Here is a 17598-nt window from a genome sequence, read left to right on the forward strand (position 1 = left end):
ACAAATAAATGGGAAAGCAAAAACACATAAGTTTCCTCCTCCCCCATCTCCGTATTGTTTCTTTATTTACTAAATCTCTCCGACATCCAATATATCCTGATCCGGTCTGTCCATCCCCTGGTTCATTACTAAAAACCTGTTCCATACTCCCCATGTTTCTAAATATTTTTCCCTCTTGTGTTGACCTGTCAGAACCAGATCCTCCATTCTATTTATTTCTTCTATTTTACCTATCCAGCAATTAATTGTTGGGGGTTCCTGCTTTTTCCACCCCAGGGGGATACAGGCTCGGGCAGCATTTGCCATATGGCATAGTAACGATCTCCTGTATTTCTTCCCTTTCTTCCCTTCCCTAAAGAACCCAGGGTTTTCCGGGATCTCAAATTCTGAAAACTTTTGCATTATCTCTCTGACCTTCCCCCAATAATTTGATAGCTTAGGGCATGACCAAAAAATATGTATTAATGTACCCTCTTCCACCGAGCATCTCCAACATCTGTCCGAATTATTTATTGCTATTTTATGTAGTTTATATGGTGTATAGTACCACCTTGTCAAGATTTTGAAATTTAATTCCTGATATTTAGTACATATAGATGATTTAAAAGCAAGATCAACCATCTGTTGTCTCTGTTCTGTGGAGAAGGTACAAGATAATTCCCTTTCCCATCTCTCAATATAAGATAAATGGTGTCCTGCTTTAGGGGTATTTATCAAGGAATATATTTTTGCTAACATATGGGATATATTCTCTGACTCACTACAATATTCTTCCAGCATTGTAAGCTGACGGTTATACTTCTTTGGATTGGGGATAGATCCCAAAAAGTGAGAAAGTTGGAGTGCATTCCAAAAGGGAAGTCTAAATTCCCCTTCCTCCTCCATTAATATCTCCATTGTCGGCCATTTATTATTTCTCACAAAGTGGGATGCCTGAAAGCATCCTGCTTTATCTAGATTCCTAAATGGCTGTGCTTCCATTCCCATGGTGAATCTCGGGTTCCCTATTATAGGATATAGAGGAGAGTCATGTGAAGTAAGGTCCTTTTTGAAAACATATTTGAGAGCATATTCTTAAAGTTGTCCCAATTAATTGGTGTGCTTTTAATTCTGTCGGTAAACTCTCATAACACCATAATGCCCTAGATAATGGTACCTTTGTATTAGTTTGTTCTATTTTCACCCATAGCTTTGATTCCCCCTGGCGGCACCAGTCTATTTGCCTCCTGACATGTGAGGCATAATAGTATTTTTGAATATCTGGTATCGCTGTACCTCCATATTTTTTGGCAATGTAAGTAATTGTCTTGAAATCCTCAGCTTCTTATTTGCCCATATAAATTTTATAAATATTGAGTTTATCTGTTTGAAATATCCTATCGGAATCTTTACTGGCAATGTCTGGAGTAGATATAAGAATCTGGGTAAGATAGACATCTTAATAAGATTGCATCTCCCCAGCCAAGAGAATAAGCCCGTCTTCCATTTTTCTAATTTAGAGCCAATTGTATTCAAAAGAGGTTTGAAATTCAATTCGTATACCAAATCAGGGTTGGCCGGTATATACGTTCCCAAGTATTTTATTGCCTTATCTGCCCATTTAAATTTAAAATTTTGTTTCAATACTTGTAGTGCACTTCTAGGCAATCTTATCCCCATTGCTTCTGACTTATTAAAATTTATTTTTAAATTTGACATGGACTCGTATTGTTCAAATTCCTTAATTAAATTAGGTAGGGATATTGTCGGGTTTGTTAATGTAAATATCAAATCGTCTGCATACGCCGAAATTTTGTACTGTTCCTTTCCCATTTGTACCCCTTTAATATTCAAATTTTGTCTTACTTTACATAAGAATGGTTCTAGGGACAGTACAAAAAGGATAGGGGATAGGGGGCATCCCTGTCTCGTACCGTTTTTAATCTTAAAAGGGTCCGATAGAATCCCATTTACTTTCACTTGGGCTGTTGGGTCAGCGTATATAGAAAGGATTCTCTGTATCATAATCTCTCCCAGCCCGATATGTTTCAATGTCGCTGTCATAAATTTCCAGTTCACGCGATCGAACGCTTTTTCTGCGTCGGTACCTAGGAAGACACCTGGTTTTTGAGATTTATCAATTTCCAGTAACAAATCCAATACTTTGGTGGTATTATCTCTCCCTTCTCTATTATTTATAAAGCCCACCTGATCCAAGTGTATCAATGATTGTATATAATGATTCAGACGGGTTGCTAATATCTTCGTAAAAATTTTTAAGTCCGTATTAAGGAGAGATATTGGCCTATAACTCCCACATAGCATTAAATCTTTATCTTCTTTAGGGAGAACTGTAATGTGTGCTCGTTGAGTATCTCTACAAAAACTTGATCCTTGCCCCACCCCGTTGAATAATTTTAATAGATACGGGCCAACTATCGGGAAAAATACCTTATAATACTGGAGGGTAAAGCCGTCCGGTCCCGGCGCCCTCCCAATCTTCATCATATTTAAGGCTTGTAATATCTCCGTCAATTCTATAGGTAGGTCCAGTTCCTTGCCTGCTTCCTCCGATAGTTTTGGCATCTGGGCAGAGGCTACGTATTCTTCCATTTCTGATAAAGTTGTTAAGTTATCTGTCAAGTTATATAAGCTCGAATAATAATCTCCAAATACCTGGGCGATCTGTCTAGGTATCGCTATCTTATTGCCCTTAGGAGACAATATTTGGGGGATATATGTAGTCTGTTTCATCTCCTTAACCGCTTTGGCTAACAATTTCCCACACTTATCTCCTGATTCATATCCTATTTTTCGGCTTCTTTGTAGTGAGGCTTTTGCTTTATAACCTAACAGATCATTAATCTCTTTTCTTATGCCCCCCACTTCTTTCTCGTTTTTTAATGTTATATCTTTTTTATGGGCACCCTCCTTCTCGTGTAAAGTTTTGAATAACGTTTCTAATCTTTCCATCCTCTCCTTTTTTACTCTCGACCCATGTTTAATTAGTACTCCCCTAATCACAACTTTATGTGCCTCCCATAGGACCCCTATATCTCCCCCTGGATTTTCATTTGTTTGAAAGTAAAATTTTAGTTCCTCTGTTACGTCCCTGAGGATCTCAGGTGTCTGTAAGAGGCTCTCATTCAATCTCCAGAACCTTCCCCCAAGGGCCAGGGATTCCGAAAGTGAATACTCTAAAGTGACTGGTGCGTGGTCTGACCATGTGATGTTCCCAATCTCAACTTTTTTAATTGCTTGTAGTTGTCTATGAGGGATAAAGAAATAATCTATTCTTGTGTATAGTTTATGTACTGATGAAAAATATGTATAATCTTTTTCCCCGGAGTGGGTAAGGCGCCATACGTCCACAAGTTGGTGTTTATATAGTTCTTGACTTATTTGCTTACTACTACTCAAAGGGACTGAGGAGCATCCTGATGAAGTGTCTATCAGGGGGTTTAAAGGGATATTTATGTCTCCTCCCAGAATCAGTTGTCCCTCTGTAAAGTCTGCCAGTTTATTTAAGACCTTCGTAAGAAAGCTCACCTGTTTCTGGTTGGGGGCGTATATATTTGCCAACGTTACCTTCACCTCTCCTATTGTTCCCTTAATAAAGATGTACCTCCCCTCAGTATCTGTCTGTATATCTTGTAAAGACCATGGCATTCTCTTGGCTAAGAGGATAGATACCCCTTTTGATTTTACCTCTTTATTTGTCGAATGGTACACCCATGGAAAGTTTTTATTTCTAAGTATGGGTACTTTGGTTTCTTTAAAATGTGTCTCCTGTACTAATGCTATATCTATTTGGGACCCTTTTAAATCATTTAGTAACATGTGTCTTTTCTCAGGTATGTTCAGACCTCTTGCGTTTAGTGTTATACATTTTATAGTCGCCATTTAGATTTATATTTTATATCCAGAGTTAAGAGGAGGAGAAAAGAGAGAAAAAAAAAAAAAAAAAAAACCCACAAAACCAAAATCCCCCACCCCACCACCCTCCCTTCCCACCCTACTAATAACACCTTGTTATATCAAACGCCCCTCACGCCCCTTAGCGTGTCTTGCGTTCACCTACAAAAAGGTCCGTGGTGAGGCAATGCACGGAGCGAGAATCAGCTCACTGCCCCCCTTGTCTGGTCGGATCCAGTACTCCATTGTTATTTATTCATTCACTACCCTTATCACACAACTCCTATTAATTGGTCTCCTTTAATGATATGGTGTTACCTCCACATTAATGAACATCTTCCTATCTCAGATATTCTCTGTGACGTATTTCTCTAAAATTTTAATATTGTTATTTTTGCAAAATTGTCGCTCTTTTTTTTGTTTATAGCGCATGATCAAAAAATCGCACAGGTGATCAAATACCACCAAAAGAAAGCTCTGTTTGTGGGGAAAAAAGGACGTCAATTTCATTTGGGTACGGCGTCGCACGACCGCGCACTTGTCCGTTAAAGTCACGCAGTGCCGAATCGCAAAATAGGCCCTGGTCAGGAAGGGGGTAAAATCTTCCGGGGCTTAAGTGGTTAAGCACTTCTGGACCAGAAGGATTTACACCCTTAATGACCAGGCCATTTTTTGCCATTTGGCATTAATTTAACGGACAATTGCGCGGTCGTGCGACGCTGTACCCAAATAAAATTGATGTCCTTTTTTTCCCCCACAAATAGAGATTTCTTTTGGTGGTATTTGTTTACCTGTGCGATTTTTATTTTTTTTATTTTTTGCGCTATAAACAAAAAAAGCGACAATTCTGGAAACTAAACTAAAATAACTTTTTTTTTACTTTCTGCTATATAACATTCCCAAAAAAAAGTTTAAAAATCAATTTTTTTCATCCTTGTAGGCCAATTTTTATTCTGCTACATATTTTTGATAAAAAAAAAAAATCACAATAAACGTTATTTGATTGGTTTGCGCAAAAGTTATCGCATCTACAAACTATGGTAACGATTTGTCATTTTTATTTATTTATTTATTTTTTTACTAGTAATGGCGGTGATCTGTGATTTTTTGCGGGACTGCGACATTGTGGCAGACAGATCGGACCCCTAACTGACATTTTTGACACTTTTGGGGGGACCAGTTACATTACTACAGTAATCAGTGCTTAAAAAAAATATGCACTGTCACTGTACTAATTACAATGGCAGGGAAGGGGTTAACCCAGGGGTGATCAAAGGGTTAGGTGTGAGCCTAGGGGAGTGTTTTCTAACTGTATGGGGGAGGGACTTGTGAAATGATAGTTTTTTGAAGTTGTAATTTTTTCCTACAATTTTTTGCAAAATGAAGATTTTTTTAATATATTTATTTTTTTCACAAAATTGTCATAATAAGTTATTTCTCACACACAGTATATGCATACTTGCAATTACACCCCAAAATACATTCTGCTACTTCTCCTGAGTATGGCAATACCACATGTGTGAGACTTTTCCACAGCCTGGCCACATACAGAGGCCCAACATGCAAGGAGCACCTTCAGGTGTTCTAGGAGCAAAAATTACACACATAACTTCCCGACACCCTATCACACTTTTAAAGGCCTTGGAGCACCAGGACAATGGAAACCCCCATAAAATGACCCCATTTTGAAAAGCAAACACCCCAACACATAATCTAGGAGGTATAATGCGTCTTTTGAACCTGTCATTTTTTTCCACAAGTTTTTGGAAAATGTGGAAAGAAAATGAAAATGCATTTTTTTTGTTTTACACAAAGTTGTCCATTTATAAGATATTTCTAACACATAGCAAAAATTACACCCAAAAATATATTCCGTTACTCCTCCTGAGTATGGGGATACCACATGTGTGAGACTTTTACACAGCCTGGCCACATACAGAGGCCCAACATCCAAGGATCACCGTCATTTCCTGACTACCCATTACACTTTTGTGGGGCACTGATAAGCACTGTAGTGGCACTGATGGGGCATAGATGTGTCACGGATGAGCACTGACGTGGTATGGATGTGGCACAGATGAGCACTGACATGGCATGGATGTGGCATGGGTGAGCACTGATGTGGTATGGATGTGGCATGGATTAACACTGATGTGGCATGGATGAGCACTAACATGGCATAGATGTGGCACTGATGAGCACTGATGTGGCATGGATGTGGCACAGATGAGCACTGACATGGCATGGATGTGGCATGGGTGAGCACTGATGTGGCATGGATGAGCACTTATGTGGCATGGATGAGCACTGACGTGGTATGGATGTGGCACGGATGAGCACTGACGTGGTATGGATGTGGCACGGATGAGCACTGACGTGGTATGGATGTGGCACGGATGAGCACTGACGTGGTATGGATGTGGCACGGATGAGCACTGACGTGGTATGGATGTGGCACGGACGAGCACTGATGTGGCATGGATGTGGCATGGACGAGCACTGACATGGCATGGATATGTCACGGATGAGCACTGTTGTGGCATGGATGAGCACTGACATGGCATAGATGTGGCATGGATGAGCACTAACATGGCATAGATGTGGCACTGATGAGCACTGACGTGGCATGGATGTGGCACAGATGAGCACTGACATGGCATGGATGTGACATGGGTGAGCACTGATGTGGCATGGATGAGCACTTATGTGGCATGGATGAGCACTGACGTGGTATGGATGTGGCACGGATGAGCACTGATGTGGTATGGATGTGGCACGGATGAGCACTGACGTATGGATGTAGCACGGATGAGCACTGACATGGCATGGATATGTCACGGATGAGCACTGTTGTGGCATGGATGAGCACTGACATGGCATAGATGTGGCACTGATGAGCACTGACGTGGCATGGATGTGGCACAGATGAGCACTGACATGGCATGGATGTGGCATGGGTGAGCACTGATGTGGCATGGATGAGCACTTATGTGGTATGGATGTGGCACGGATGAGCACTGATGTGGTATGGATGTGGCACGGATGAGCACTGACGTATGGATGTGGCACGGATGAGCACTGATGTGGTATGGATGTGGCACGGATGAGCACTGACGTGGTATGGATGTGGCACGGATGAGCACTGACGTGGTATGGATGTGGCACGGATGAGCACTGACGTGGTATGGATGTGGCACGGATGAGCACTGACGTGGTATGGATGTGGCACGGATGAGCACTGACGTGGTATGGATGTGGCACGGATGAGCACTGACGTGGTATGGATGTGGCACGGATGAGCACTGACGTGGTATGGATGTGGCACGGATGAGCACTGACGTGGTATGGATGTGGCACGGATGAGCACTGACGTGGTATGGATGTGGCACGGATGAGCACTGACATGGCATGGATATGTCACGGATGAGCACTGTTGTGGCATGGATGAGCACTGACATGGCATAGATGTGGCATGGATGAGCACTAACATGGCATAGATGTGGCACTGATGAGCACTGACGTGGCATGGATGTGGCACAGATGAGCACTGACATGGCATGGATGTGGCATGGGTGAGCACTGATGTGGCATGGATGAGCACTTATGTGGCATGGATGAGCACTGACGTGGTATGGATGTGGCACGGATGAGCACTGATGTGGTATGGATGTGGCACGGATGAGCACTGACGTGGTATGGATGTAGCACGGATGAGCACTGACATGGCATGGATATGTCACGGATGAGCACTGTTGTGGCATGGATGAGCACTGACATGGCATAGATGTGGCACTGATGAGCACTGACGTGGCATGGATGTGGCACAGATGAGCACTGACATGGCATGGATGTGGCATGGGTGAGCACTGATGTGGCATGGATGAGCACTTATGTGGTATGGATGTGGCACGGATGAGCACTGATGTGGTATGGATGTGGCACGGATGAGCACTGACGTGGTATGGATGTGGCACGGATGAGCACTGATGTGGTATGGATGTGGCACGGATGAGCACTGACGTGGTATGGATGTGGCACGGATGAGCACTGACGTGGTATGGATGTGGCACGGATGAGCACTGACGTGGTATGGATGTGGCACGGATGAGCACTGACGTGGTATGGATGTGGCACGGATGAGCACTGACGTGGTATGGATGTGGCACGGATGAGCACTGACGTGGTATGGATGTGGCACGGATGAGCACTGACGTGGTATGGATGTGGCACGGATGAGCACTGACGTGGTATGGATGTGGCACGGATGAGCACTGACGTGGTATGGATGTGGCACGGATGAGCACTGACGTGGTATGGATGTGGCATGGATGAGCACTGACGTGGTATGGATGTGGCACGGATGAGCACTGACGTGGTATGGATGTGGCACGGATGAGCACTGACATGGCATGGATATGTCACGGATGAGCACTGTTGTGGCATGGATGAGCACTGACATGGCATAGATGTGGCACTGATGAGCACTGACGTGGCATGGATGTGGCACAGATGAGCACTGACATGGCATGGATGTGGCATGGGTGAGCACTGATGTGGCATGGATGAGCATTTATGTGGTATGGATGTGGCACGGATGAGCACTGATGTGGTATGGATGTGGCACGGATGAGCACTGACGTGGTATGGATGTGGCACGGATGAGCACTGATGTGGTATGGATGTGGCACGGATGAGCACTGACGTGGTATGGATGTGGCACGGATGAGCACTGACGTGGTATGGATGTGGCACGGATGAGCACTGACGTGGTATGGATGTGGCACGGATGAGCACTGACGTGGTATGGATGTGGCACGGATGAGCACTGACGTGGTATGGATGTGGCACGGATGAGCACTGACGTGGTATGGATGTGGCACGGATGAGCACTGACGTGGTATGGATGTGGCACGGATGAGCACTGACGTGGTATGGATGTGGCACGGATGAGCACTGATGTGGTATGGATGTGGCACGGATGAGCACTGACGTGGTATGGATGTGGCACGGATGAGCACTGACATGGCATGGATATGTCACGGATGAGCACTGTTGTGGCATGGATGAGCACTGACATGGCATAGATGTGGCATGGATGAGCACTGACGTGGTATGGATGAGTAGGGATGTGGCATGGATGAGCACTGAGGTGGCATGAGTGGGCACAGATGAGGCATGGCTGTGGTATGATCGAGGCATGGAGGAGGCAGGGGATGAGCGGTGCTGCAGCCTCCCTCCCTCCTCTCCTCGCATGCTGTAGTAATCGTTGTGTGCGAGGAGCGAATTGAACTGGACATGCACCGGTTTGTTGACAACTGATTGGTCTGTCATTGGACGGAGTGATCGTGTGGTAAAGGGCTGCTGTCATTGGCCCTTTATCACGATCCTTGAACCCGGTGAGCACGGACTCTTCCGTGTGCGCATACCCCAGGGGGCGCACGGGAAGCACGATTCTGGGAGGACGTCATTGTACGCTGTGGCTGGGAAAATTACTGGACAAGAATTAGGAAGTTGGCTGTGTGAGTATTTCCTGGCAGAAGAATAAAATTACTATCCAAAGATAAAAGAAGGACAGAGGATTTCATAGATGGAAAGAGGAAAGGAATGGCCGAAGGGTTGCTTTAAATTTGTGTGCGGCTGTGAAATGTACCCGATATTTTCTCTAGACCCTTCAAAGGCCCCTCATAGGTCACCAGGTCAGTGTTATGGAGGAGGGGGGGGGGTGCTGGAATTATCGCTCTCCCCCCCGGCGTGTGCAGCGATATGGAACCTCTATCACAATTGGAGTCTGAATAAGGGAACAATCCGGATTTCCCAGCTCGCTACAATTTATTCTCTTCTGTTTTTTTTTTTTTACAGAAAAGATCAGGGGAAGACCTGAAAGATCGCTATTACAGCATCTGTGCCAAGCTGGGAAACATTCGAGCCACTCCCGGGACGGAGCTGAAGAGCGCGGTGTTCGATGCCGCTCACGAACGTCGGAGGAAAGAGCAGCTGGAGAGGCTGTACAGCCGGACGCCGGAGCAGGTGGGCGGGGCTACTGGCAACCCTATCAATAGGACCCATGACACTCGGGGGGGGGGGGGGGGGGTATCCTATAAATGTTTCCCCCATTTATTCCATCAGTATCGTCATCAGTCTGTTACAGGCAGATTTATCTTTTATCATTAAAGATCAATTACTGAGCTCCAGTCAGTGACTCCGCCCAGTCTGCGATGTCATCAGTCTGCTGCAGGCAGGAGGAGGCGTTTCCTCAGTCTCCCCTCCCCCAGAGATCAGACTGTACATTGTAACATTGTAGGAGGAGGAGGAGGCATTTCCTCAGTCTCCCCTCCCCCAGAGATCAGACTGTACATTGTAACTTTGTAGCCATATGGATACAGTGTCACATGACTGCGCAATTGTCATTCTAAGTGTGACAGAGCTGAAAGTTAGCCTGGACAGGTAGGGGGTATATGTGCCCAGTATTAGGGGGGGCAGGAAGGGGGTATATGTGCCTGGTATTAGGGAGGGCAGGAAGGAGGTATATGTGCTCGGTATTAGGGGGGACAGGAAGGGGGTATATGTGCTCGGTATTAGGGGCGGGCAGGAAGGGGGTATATGTGCCCGGTATTAGGGGGGGGCAGGAAGGGGGTATATGTGCCCGGTATTAGGGGGGACAGGAAGGGGGTATATGTGCCTGGTATTAGGGGGGGCAGTAAAGGGGTATATGTGCCCGGTATTAGGGAGGGCAGGAAGGAGGTATATGTGTCCAGTATTAGGGAGGGCAGGAAGGAGGTATATGTGCCTGGTATTAGGGAGGGCAGGAAGGGGGTATATGTGCCCGGTATTAGGGAGGGCAGGAAGGAGGTATATGTGCTCGGTATTAGGGGCGGGCAGGAAGGGGGTATATGTGCCCGGTATTAGGGGGGGGCAGGAAGGGGGTATATGTGCCCGGTATTAGGGGGGACAGGAAGGGGGTATATGTGCCTGGTATTAGGGAGGGCAGTAAGGGGGTATATGTGCTCGGTATTAGGGGCGAGCAGGAAGGGGGTATATGTGCCCGGTATTAGGGGGGGCAGGAAGTGGGTATATGTGCCCGGTATTAGGGGGTGGGCAGGAATGGGGTATATGTGCCCGGTATTAGGGGGGGGCAGGAATGGGGTATATATGCCCGGTATTAGGGGGGGCAGGAAGGAGGTATATGTGCCCGGTATTAGGGGGGCAGGAAGGGGGTATAAGAGCCCGGTATTAGGGGGGGGCAGTAAGGGGGTATATGTGCCTGGTATTAGGGGGGACAGGAAGGGGGTATATGTGCCTGGTATTAGGGGGGACAGGAAGGGGGTATATGTGCCCGGTATTAGGGGGGACAGGAAGGGGGTATATGTGCCCGGTATAAGGGGGGGAAGTAAGGGGATATATGTGCCTGGTATTAGGGGGGGCAGTAAAGGGGTATATGTGCCCGGTATTAGGGAGGGCAGGAAGGAGGTATATGTGCCCGGTATTAGGGGGGGCAGGAAGGGGGTATATGTGCCCGGTATTAGGGGGGGCAGGAAGGAGGTATATGTGCCCGGTATTAGGGGGGGCAGTAAGGGGGTATATGTGCCTGGTATTAGGGGGGGCAGTAAGGGGGTATATGTGCCCGGTATTAGGGGGGGCAGTAAGGGGGTATATGTGCCCGGTATTAGGGGGGGCAGTAAGGGGGTATATGTGCCCGGTATTAGGGGGGGCAGTAAGGGGGTATATGTGCCCGGTATTAGGGGGGGCAGTAAGGGGGTATATGTGCCCGGTATTAGGGGGGGCAGTAAGGGGGTATATGTTCCCCGGTATTAGGGGGGGCAGTAAGGGGGTATATGTTCCCCGGTATTAGGGGGGGCAGTAAGGGGGTATATGTTCCCCGGTATTAGGGGGGGCAGTAAGGGGGTATATGTTCCCCGGTATTAGGGGGGGCAGTAAGGGAGTATATGTGCCCGGTATTAGGGGGGGGCAGTAAGGGGGTATATGTGCCCGGTATTAGGGGGGCAGTAAGGGGGTATATGTGCCCGGTATTAGGGGGGGGCAGTAAGGGGGTATATGTTCCCCGGTATTAGGGGGGCAGTAAGGGGGTATATGTTCCCCGGTATTAGGGGGGGCAGTAAGGGGGTATATGTGCCCGGTATTAGGGGGGGCAGTAAGGGGGTATATGTTCCCCGGTATTAGGGGGGGCAGTAAGGGGGTATATGTTCCCCGGTATTGGGGGGGCAGTAAGGGGGTATATGTGCCCGGTATTAGGGGGGGCAGTAAGGGGGTATATGTGCCCGGTATTAGGGGGGGCAGTAAGGGGGTATATGTTCCCCGGTATTAGGGGGGGCAGTAAGGGGGTATATGTGCCCGGTAGGCAACTGGTTAAATACTACTTGAGTTTTTTTTTATTCTTTGCTAAACAAGAAAAATAGGACCGAAAATTTTGAAAGAAAAAAACGCTTTTTTTTTTTAGTTTCCCGTCTCCTCTCCTAGCTAGGCCTTCTATACATGAACATGAGGAGGACTCATCTGATTGGTTGGGCTGCATGTAAGAAATGCTTGCTTTATGTGCACTTCAAGGGGTGACGTCTCTTCAGAATTGCCCTGGATACCCTTATCAGTGATATTACTGGGGGTAGAAGATTCATATTCTTCAGCAAACAAAGCCTTGAGCTCAGCCTCGGAAAACTCACTCTTCCTTGTAGGCCAAGCAGAGACCTTTTCATTATTCATAGGCCTCAACTTTCAAAGCCAAACCCAAGTCCAGCTCCCAGTCTGTCCACAAACCCTGGACTTCCAAGTACCCCAAACCTTCTTCAGCATAGGGGGTGTCCCCACATCCCATAGTTGGGGGAACAGCTGTTACTGTGGATATTTAGACAACCAGCATCTCAGAAGTGTGGATCGGTGAGGGTGCTTTTAGGGGCTACTGGCTTGAATTTCGCTACCAGCCTTCCCCAGTTCATTCTTTCCAACCTGCCTGTGTCACGGCACAGATTGGCAGATCTCTATGAGGATCTAGCAGGTCTTCTGGAGCAGGCCTCATTGCCCCAGTCTCTGCGGCAGAACAGTTCCAGGGGTTTTACTCCAACCTGCTCACAGTTCCTAAAACCAAAAGGTGGCTTTGGCCCCATCTTGGATCTGAAGGAAAAGGAATTGGCAGCACTCCAGGTTGAGTCAAAATCCAGATTTATTGACTGGACATCCAAATATGACAATCGTGACAAGGTAGACGCGTTTCACACACTGACTGGGCTTAATCATTACTGTAATGATTAAGCACACAGTGTGTGAAACGCGTCTACCTTGTCACGATTGTCATATTTGGATGTCCAGTCAATAAATCTGGATTTTGACTCAACCTGGAGTGCTGCCAATTCCTTTTCCTTTATCAAGTTTTCACGGAGGCGAGCCGGGGCATGCACCTGTGTGAGTCATCAGGCAATCACACCACCTTGAGCAGTGAGTTCTTGTCTCTTCAATTGGATCTGAAGGTCCTAAATGTCTTCATCTGGGCTCAGAAATTCTGCATTTAATCTACCAGGTCTTTCATAGCCTGCATTCATCTGGGAACTTTCTTTCCTCTGTGGACATCAAGAACATTTACCTTTACTGTGGGTCCTCTCCACTTCCAGTTTGTGGCCTGCCATTCTATTTTTCCTTCGCATCTCCAGTGTTCACCAAGACGCTGGCCCCTGTGTTAGCCATGTTGCTCTCTCAGGGCACCCTTGATACTTACATAACTTCCTTCTGAGGGAAAAGTTGGCTCAGGTGCATGGTGACAACGTAGTACAGACTATCCAGACCTTGCAAAGGTTCTGGTGGGTTCCCTAGGAGGAAAATAAACTCCCTTCTCCCAGACTTGGATTCTTGAGTCCAGGATTTGCCAGACGCTTAGCTTCTGCATGACAGTCCTGGAGCTGATGGTATTCTCATTGAGGAAGTCCTATTTGGCCAGTTCCACTCAATACTGCTACTTTTCATTGTGGGACAACTGGCTTCAGTCCTTGGACAGATGAATTTATCACTGAAGACAACGTTGTTCCTGGCTTGCTACTCAAAATCCCTGCTCAGAAGTTGGGGGGGGGGGGGGGAGTCCTTCCCTACAATCTCATGAAAGATCCTCATGATTGATGCCAACCTGTTGGGCTGGGGAGGAGTCCTGAACAACCTGATGGTGCTGGGGACTTGGACATTGGAGGAATCTTGTCTCCTGGTCAACATTCTGGAGGTTTGGGGGAACTGGCTTTGCCTGCAATGCTGGGCACACCCAACTCTGAAGGGTCATCCAATCAGAAATCAGTTGGACAATGCCACCGCAGTGACATACATCCGCCACCAGGGATAATCCAGAGGTTTAAAGCACGCTGTCACTTGGCAGAAATTCTCATTCCAGCCTTGTCTGCTGTTTTCTGACAGGCTTGGACAGTTGGTAGGCAGATTTCCTCAGCAGGCAGTGCCTGGATCAGGGGGATGGTCTCTACATCTAGAGGTGTTCTAGGCCCTGTGTCACAGGTGAGAGACACAGGATGAGGACCCCTAGGCCTTCAGGTTTACAAACAAACTGGATTGGGTTGTCCTCAGATACAAGAATCCTTTAGCACAGTGGCCTCCAAAGTGCAGCCTGGGGCCAGATGTGGCCCTTTGCTTGCTTTAAACCAGTCTCTAGGGCACTATTCTTCCTACTCATTCAAGGCACTATTCATCCGACTGACAACACCCAAAAGGCATCCTTCCTTCCACTGACACCAACAATGGGGCACTATTCCTTCCACTGACACCAACAATGGGGCACTATTCCTTCCACTGACACCAACAATGGGGCACTATTCCTTCCACTGACACCAACAATGGGGCACTATTCCTTCCACTGACACCAACAATGGGGCACTATTCCTTCCACTGACACCAACAATGGGGCACTATTCTTTCCACTGACACCAACAATGGGGCACTATTCTTTCCACTGACACCAACAATGGGGCACTATTCTTTCCACTGACACCAACAATGGGGCACTATTCTTTCCACTGACACCAACAATGGGGCACTATTCCTCCCACTGACACCAATGATTGGCGCACTTTTCCATCCACTGACACCAACAATGGGGCACTATTCCTTCCACTGACACCAATGATGGGGCACTATTCTTTCCACTGACACCAACAATGGAGCACTATTCCTTCCACTGACACCAATGATGGGGCACTATTCCTCCCACTGACACCAATGATTGGCGCACTATTCCATCCACTGACACCAACAATGGGGCACTATTCCTTCCACTGACACCAATGATGGGGCACTATTCCTCCCACTGACACCAATGATGGGGCACTATTCCTCCCACTGACACCAATGATGGGGCACTATTCCTCCCACTGACACCAATGATGGGGCACTATTCCTCCCACTGACACCAATGATGGGGCACTATTCCTCCCACTGACACCAATGATGGGGTACTATTCCTCCCACTGACACCAATGATGGGGTACTATTCCTCCCACTGACACCAATGATGGGACACTATTCCTCCCACTGACACCAACGATGGTTCACCATTCTCCCTTTGATACAAATGTTGGAACACTCTTCCTTCCACTGATACCAATGAATATTGTTAAGCTTATGATATACCAGAACACCCAGATGCTTCTCCACCATTGACTCCCCAGCTGTACTTCCTCTCCCTCCTAATGGGTGGAGATGGAAGGCGTGCTCTGCTTAGTCCAAGGCAATACATTTTCACTCAAGTAAATTTTCTGTGGGATGAATGTTTGGCCTTTTTGCAGATGGGCCTGTATCAGCATTTTGACCATTTTGTACCATCTCGGGTCAGGTCCCTGTGGCGGTGGTCCAGTTCGAGACTGGTGTCCTCCCATTCTTCATCAAAACTTTTATACATGGTGTCTCTCATATAGCTACCCATGACTTCTTGGAATATGAATTTGTTTCTCTCTGCACCTCAGGCTCTGCCGTTTTGAACCTATTTGGGATATTTTCTTTGTGCCTGGTCTTCTGTTCTCATGCTCCTCAAGTTTGGCCTTTTCTGGTGCTATCTTTGAGCAAAAGGTCCTTCAAGTGGCTCGTTGAGCTGCATACAAGTATTTTTCTGTTTGTGGGCCTGGTAATGTTTTGCTGTTGTTTCCCTCCCATCATTCGGACCGCTTTTGGATATCCCAACAGTCTCTGAATTTAAATGTCCCTCAAGGAACGAGAAAGAAACAGCATTATTGTACTTGCCGCAAAATCCTTTCCCTGGAGTTTTACGGGACACAGGACCCACCAATCTGTGTTCATCGTCATGTGCTTGGTACTGCTTTTACACAAGGAGGCATGCTGGGGGTAGGTTACACCAGGCAGGCTACGATGTGTCCAATTTCTCCTGTTGGTTGCAGGATACCCCAATAGTCTCAAAATTTCTGTGTCCCCCAAGAAATGGATTTTATATACAACTCCAATTCCATAAAATTTGGGGAGCTATGTAAAAATCTTCATGAAAACCGAATGCAATGATGTTCAAATCTCATAAACCCGGATTTTATTCACAATAGAAAATAGAAAACCTATCAAATATATAAACTGAGAAAGTGGACCATTTTAAGAAAACAATAAGGCGGTTGTGAAATTATAGGCAGCAACACGTCTAAAAAAAAAAAAAAAAAAGTTGGGGTGGAGTAAAAAAAAAAAAAAAAAAAGTGGAGTTGGGGTGGAGCCACGTTTAGCACAATGTAGCCTCTCCTCTTCTTTTACCAACTCTCTGTAAATGTCTGTGAACTGTTTCAAGGTTCGGGAGAGGAATGTTGTCCCATTCTTGCCTAATATAGGATTCTAACTACTCAACAGTCCTGGGTCTTTGCGTTATTTTTTGTATTTTCAATTGGTGAAAGGTCTGGACTGCAGGCAGGCCAGTTAAACCCTTAGACTCCTCTACTAGGAAACCATGCTGTTGTCATAGATGCAGTATGCGGTTTAGCATTGTCTTTCTGAAATGTGTGATGCCCTCCCTGAAAAAGACATTAGCTGGATTGGAGCATATGCTTCTCTATAACCTGGAGATATCTTTCAGCATTGATGGTGCCTTTCCAGTTGTGCAAGCTGGCTGCTCATTCCATACACAACAATGCCCCCCACCCCATACCATCAGAGATGCTGGCTTCTCATCTGAGCACTGATAACAAGCCAGAAGGTCCCTCTCCTCTTTAGTCCGGAGAAAGCCGCACCTATGGCTGCCAAAAAGGATGTCAGATTTCCATTTGTCTGACCATAAAACAGTTTTCCACTTTGCAACAGACCTTTTATAATGCGCTTTGGCCCAGAAAACAGTTTTCCACTTTGCAACAGACCTTTTATAATGCGCTTTGGCCCAGAGAACAGTTTTCCACTTTGCAACAGACCATTTATAATGAGCTTTGGCCCAGAAAACAGTTTTCCACTTTGCAACAGACCTTTTATAATGCGCTTTGGCCCAGAGAACAGTTTTCCACTTTGCAACAGACCATTTATAATGAGCTTTGGCCCAGAAAACAGTTTTCCACTTTGCAACAGACCATTTATAATGAGCTTTGGCCCAGAGAAGACGGCGGTGTTTCTGGATCATGTTCAGATCTGGCTTCTTCTTTCCATGATAGAGTTTTATCTTGTATTTTTGAATGGCACTTTGAGCAGTGTTCACAGACAGTGATTTGTGGAAGTATTTCTGAGCCCATGCAGTGA

The 17598-nt window shown here is 46.3% G+C and overlaps 1 protein-coding gene across 1 annotated transcript in view; it reads left to right on the plus strand.

Annotated features, from left to right (window-relative positions):
• The window catches only part of DMAP1 (DNA methyltransferase 1 associated protein 1), a 138103-nt gene that overhangs the window by 24577 nt on the left and 95928 nt on the right, over positions 1 to 17598 (plus strand). Inside the window, exon 6 of the mRNA XM_082265025.1 lies at positions 9754 to 9921. Coding sequence (XP_082121151.1) covers positions 9754 to 9921 — 168 coding nt within the window. The remainder of the gene's footprint in view (positions 1 to 9753; positions 9922 to 17598) is intronic.

This window comes from Pelophylax lessonae, assembly GCF_965119305.1.
Source record: "Pelophylax lessonae genome assembly, chromosome: 8".
NCBI classification, from domain to species: Eukaryota; Metazoa; Chordata; class Amphibia; order Anura; family Ranidae; genus Pelophylax; species Pelophylax lessonae.